Raw genomic sequence first — 5,894 nt, 5'->3', positions numbered from 1 at the left:
TTTAAATACATCAAACTAACATTTCAAAATATAGGTAAACATACTAACCGCCAAATTCTAAAATATCCAAAAACCTATCTACAAACTATTTGTTGAAATGAACTATTTAATACAAAATAATCCACCAAAAGTCCGATCGGAACTACTTCACGCCTAAAAGAAACTAATAGTCGCATTAAAACTATTTTCCGAAACAAACTATTCGCACTCATCGCTTAGCACGGGTAAAAGACTAATATATATATATATATATATATATATATATATATATATATATATATATATATATATATATATATATATATATATATATATATATATATATATATATATATATATATAATTGTTTGTCATTAAGGAAATAGTTGTCATACCTTACGTAAGCTTCAATTGTGCTTCTTCTCTATTAAACTAGGCAATATGCATCAATCATTGCTCTCTACCCAAAAACTCACTCAGCGGAAAACATGGCCGGCGACGGAAGATACTACTGTTACAAGGAGGTCCTGCCGTTTGCTGCCATGGTCACTATGGAGTGCACCGACGTCGGCATCAACACCTTGTACAAAGCCGCCACGCTCCGCGGAATGAGTTACCATGTTTTCATCGTTTACTCCTACGCCATCGCCGCTTTCCTCCTCCTTCCGGCACCCTTCTTCACCTCCAGGTATGTCATCTGTTACATACGCTTTTGCGTCAATTTCCGGCAGAATTTTGTGTGATAGTAAATTTTTGATGAAAAACAGATCAAGGGTGCTTCCTCCGGTGAATTTTTCGATTGTAAGCAAAATCGGGCTATTGGGAATCATTGGGTATATCGTTTGTTTCTTTGATCATTGATCGATGATGATAAGTAAGTGTGTAGATGGATTACACTGAATCTGTTTATGAATAGTTATATGTCGCAGGTCATGGGGTATAACGGAATAATTTATAGTTCTCCGACGCTTGCTTCCGCCATTAGCAATCTTGTTCCCGCTCTTACCTTCATCCTTGCGGTCATTTTCAGGTTCCCTTCGGTTTATTCGCTTGAAATTCAACGGAAAATAACATTTCAGATTTTAGTAACACAACTTTTTTTCAAAATCTGTCATCGTTTGCTATCAATTATTTTTAATTAAATTTATAACCATTTTATTTTTTCAAATTAAATTTAAGAATGATCAAAATGGAAAGTTTCATTTAACATGTTAATTATGTTTTAAGAAACTATATATCACAATATATTGCTTTATAAACGGTCCACATCATGAAAACTTAGAAAATTTAATAATAAATAAAAAATAAAATAATGCTTGGTAATTGTTTTTAAAAGGATGCGGTTAATATGACACCCTTTAGAGACTCTATAATCAATTTTATAATAAACCAATCTATTATCAACTATTTGTAATCAGTTTTTTCGGAAACCAAAATTTCAATCAATTAAAATATCTCAAAAATTAATTAGTGTTTTCTAAATGGTAAAATGCTACCAATAAAACATCCCTTAAGCACCCTATTATCACTTTTATAAAACGGATGTTGATTTTTGTATTTAACGAATAACAAATATATGAAACATAAATACTACAACTTTTAAGAATATAATAACAAATATATAGAAATCAAAACACACACACATATATATATATATATATATATATATATATATATATATATATATATATATATATATATATATATATATATATATATATATATATATATATATATATATATATATATATATATACCTAGAGAAACTTGCATTGTAATAACCATAGCGGCAAATCTTATTTTTTTTCAAATTGTAATATTTTGCTCATAAATCTTTTAAAGCATGTGATTTTTTGTGAGAAATTTTATTTATATTATAAATATAGCTACAAAGAAGTTAAAAGTAATTATCAGTTATTAATCATAAGTTAATTATTTTTTGAAATCTAGTGATTAATTACTTTAATTTGAATCATAAATACAAAAAAAATAAAAAAAATTATAAAGCTCTTTGTTATTGGAATTTCAAACGAGCTTGTTTCAAGTAAATTACGTGCATTGCACATAACAAAATATATATATATATATATATATATATATATATATATATATATTACAATAATCTTACTATTATTATTAACAATATATATATATATATATATATATATATATATATATATATATATATATATATATATATATATATATATATATATATATATATATATATATATATATATATATATATATATATATATATATATATATATATTACAATAATCTTACTATTATTATTAACTTTGAAATAATTATATCTATATGAAGTTGATATAAAACTAATGGAGCATGTTTGCTGTCTTTTAAAGCATACAATAAAGAATTATTAATAAAACTACCTTGATTATGAAAGAGACATTGCGAAGCTTGTTAAATTTTCATTTTAGATCACTCCATATACAATATGTACAACTTGATATAACGATCGACTTAAAATTGAGCTTTTATAAAACATATTATGTATCATATCAATATAACCAAATTATAACAATAAATATAGAAGGAAACAAAAAAACATAAAGAAAGAACAAAACATATTGAAATATTTCTGAACAAAAATAAAAAGATAAAAACTATGCTAATGATGATCCTCTCACATGTAACTTTGAAAATTGCAAACCACCACTCAAATTCCACACCGCCACTAGAAAAAAAATGTAACATATTAGGCATTTATAAACAAATAGAAAACATTATCTATGACTATCAATTTATGAGTAAAAAATGATATATTCATCAACAATTGTGATATGTATAGCACTTTTAAGCATTCCATCACAGCAAATATGTTCTGAAATAGTTATGTCTACTAAATTTTTGTTCTTTTAGCTTTTTTATAACATCCTTCTTACATCTAAAAGTTTATTTAGCATATGTTCTGAAATAGTTATGTCTACTAAATTTTTGTTCTTTTGGCTTTTTTATCTCATCCTCCGTACATCTAAGAGTTTATTTAGCATACTTGGTCTTTAATGCTAAACCAATTACTTGTAATTAATAATAGACATTTGTGAATAAGAAATGACATAGAACTTTCAAATCAATGTGCTGCTTAGAAATATGCAAATATTATAAGATAAATAGACAGATAGATAAATAGATAAACACATAACTTTTTTGTTTTATTTTTCGGTTCCAGAAATATGTGTTTAGAAAATTCTCCACTTTTTCACAAAAAATTAACCTGGATTCTCATAGAAATAGTCACAAACTAAAATTGTAATTAGCGAAGGATGTGTCAATCATAGAAGCCCTAATTAGAAGAATGAAAGAGAAAACTAATAGGAAAAAATAAATAATAAGTTGTCTCGATTCGTACTATCAAGTCGGTGGCTTTTTTTTCTATGTTCTCTAGTTGATAGTTTTACATACTTATGGACTTACCACTAATGACCCACTTCATTTTCATGGCCAAATTACAGGATGGAGACACTATCTTTTACGAAAAAAAGTACTTGTGCAAAGTTTTTTGGCACGGTCGTTTCCGTAATAGGTGCATTGGTTGTAACATTATACAAAGGTCCAAAGCTTATTTGGAGTCTCACACCTTCGCCTTCTCAATCACCAACTGTTTCCTTAAGTTCTTCACAATCAAACTGGGCTCTTGGTGGTCTTTTTTTAACCTTAGAGTACATCTTGGTACCATTGTGGTACATCGTATTGGTATTAGTGCAAATGTTCGTGTTCATCCTATTTATGAAGCTAGATATGCATTGGGTACCTAACTAATCAGACATGATGTCTTTAAAAAGACACAGGTCTTTCTAGGCTCAATCCAAGCCTCAAAGAAAGAATGATGGCCTATTTTAACTAGTTATTTTTATAAATAACATTTGAATACTTTTTTTTTTACTAATTACTATTATAAATAATATTTGATTAATTTTTTTTTACCTAATAGGGTTTCAACCAGTGTAAAAAGCTTATTAGGAATTCTGGCTTGTTTTGCTTATTCAGGCTTAGGACCTTTTGCATATCTCTATGTGAATAAATCGATTAATGGTTTAATACAATTATTTGATGTATGCAGACACAGATCATGAAGGAGTATCCATCAGAATTAACAGTGATGTTCTTTTACAACTTAATTGTGAGCATTTTGGCTGGAATAGAAGGGTCTTTTACAGAACCTGATTCAAGTTCATGGAAGATCAAGCCCGATATAACATTGGCGTCGATTTTATGCTCGGTGAGAACCACATATGATCAATGATCATGATTTTATGATCGATTTATCAATATCTAAACAAGTTTTTTTTTTCGCTTTTTGAGTTGTTTAGGGTGTACTTGGTAAGTGCATTAGCAATAGTGTTGATACGTGGGTGTTACGTTTAAAGGGGCCATTGTTTGTGGCCATGTTTAAGCCATTGTCAATTGTTATAGCATTCACATTGGGTGTCATGTTTCTTGGTGATGACCTCTACCTTGGAAGGTAATATGTCCCTTTATATATATATATATATATATATATATATATATATATATATATATATATATATATATGTTTGTATGTGTGTGTGTGTGTTATATTTTGTGCTATATTCGTGCGTGCTTCCTCTAAAAGTAAGAAGGGAAGCAATCTTATGTTGTAAGTGAGGTCTCAGGTTTAAACCTATGCATAATTCATCACCTTTCTTGCTTTGGAGATATTGTGATTTACCTTTTAAACATCAGGTTGAGACTTGTTGGTCGGGGGCACCAGGGTGGTGTATCCCTTTCTAACTTTCATTTGTGTCATTATGAAAAGAGAGAATGAATGGGTACTAACTTGTGTCTCTATGTAGTGTGATTGGTGCAATGATAATATCAATTGGGTTCTATACAGTGATGTGGGGAAAATCGAATGAAGATTTGGTGAAAGATGAAGTTATAAACTTGGAGTCATCCTCGACACCAAGATCGCCATTGTTGCAATACAAGGATGAGGACATGGAGTGTCGATAAATGTCAGCTCCCTGTGTATTATGACAATCAAATGTTTGGCTTGAATGGTATCATTGTAATTAATTTTACATTTGATCAAGTTACATTTTTAAGTTACAAAAAACAACCAACAATAATGGTCACATTGATTTAGGATAAGATCTAGATATGCTCTCAAAATTTGTCTAAGATCATAGAAATAAATGATTTGAAAAAACAATTGCCGATAACATAATGACAAAAATGCAAAATGATACATGTGGTATGCATTCTTTCCAAGTTTTAGTCCAAACCCTAACTTTTTTGGATTAGTAGTCATTTTGAGCTAGTTTCGTTGTGTATTTCGTTCCTTCAAATATTGAAATGACTGTAATACCATTGGGATATTTATTTTCCATTTTTCTTTCAGTTTTTTAAATCTATTATTTATATTTTTTTTATAAGTTAAGGATCCACCTCTCTCTCTCTCTCTCTCTCTCTCTCTATCTCTCTTGTTACATGATTCATTAGTGGAAGAATATGGTGCTCCATTTTCATCATCTTCTTTATGAATCACCCATCAGCATCATCTTTCTCTCTCTCTCTCTCTCTCTCACTCTCTCCCTCTTTCTCCCTCTATCGCTCTCTCCCTCCACAACTTGCTCCTAAAAACAAAAACATATGAACATCATCTTCTTTTAGAGGGAAAGAGGATCGTGTAAAAGATCGATCAATACAGAGGGAGAGAAAGTGTAACATTAACAAAAATCACAAGAAATTTAAACTTTTAAAATCAACCCAAAACCATATATTGTTTAAAAATCATGGTTTACGAAATATTTTTCCAAATATCAGTCTCCCAAAATCATAACTCATAAACAAGAGGATGTGTACGGTCATGCCTTCGCCTTTCTACGTTCATCCGAAGTACCTAAAACCACAACCGAAAAACTATA

At 29.1% G+C, this 5,894-nt stretch overlaps 1 protein-coding gene across 1 annotated transcript; it reads left to right on the top strand.

Moving 5' to 3' along the window:
* The first annotated feature begins 417 nt into the window (after positions 1-417).
* Positions 418-5,059, top strand: LOC145037218 (WAT1-related protein At3g28050-like). Its single transcript, XM_078985824.1, has 7 exons — positions 418-667; positions 747-812; positions 896-1,009; positions 3,459-3,699; positions 4,067-4,225; positions 4,317-4,468; positions 4,821-5,059. The coding sequence occupies exons 1-7, from the start codon at positions 468-470 to the stop codon at positions 4,978-4,980; spliced, it is 1,092 nt and encodes a 363-aa protein (XP_078841950.1). The 5' UTR covers positions 418-467; the 3' UTR covers positions 4,981-5,059.
* The last annotated feature ends 835 nt before the right edge of the window (positions 5,060-5,894 follow it).

This window comes from Lactuca saligna, chromosome 3 (genome assembly GCF_052625555.1).
Source record: "Lactuca saligna cultivar CGN05327 chromosome 3, ASM5262555v1, whole genome shotgun sequence".
Lineage (NCBI taxonomy): Eukaryota > Viridiplantae > Streptophyta > Magnoliopsida > Asterales > Asteraceae > Lactuca > Lactuca saligna.
This window is presented reverse-complemented; position numbering and strand designations above follow the sequence as displayed.

Bases quoted from the DNA above. Each gene is read 5' to 3' on its own strand.
- LOC145037218 (XM_078985824.1), top strand. From the start codon at position 468: ATGGCCGGCGACGGAAGATACTACTGTTACAAGGAGGTCCTGCCGTTT. The intron at 813-895 runs GTATATCGTTTG...GTTTATGAATAG, and splicing joins GGGCTATTGGGAATCATTGG to TTATATGTCGCAGGTCATGG. The intron at 4,469-4,820 runs GTAATATGTCCC...GTCTCTATGTAG, and splicing joins GATGACCTCTACCTTGGAAG to TGTGATTGGTGCAATGATAA.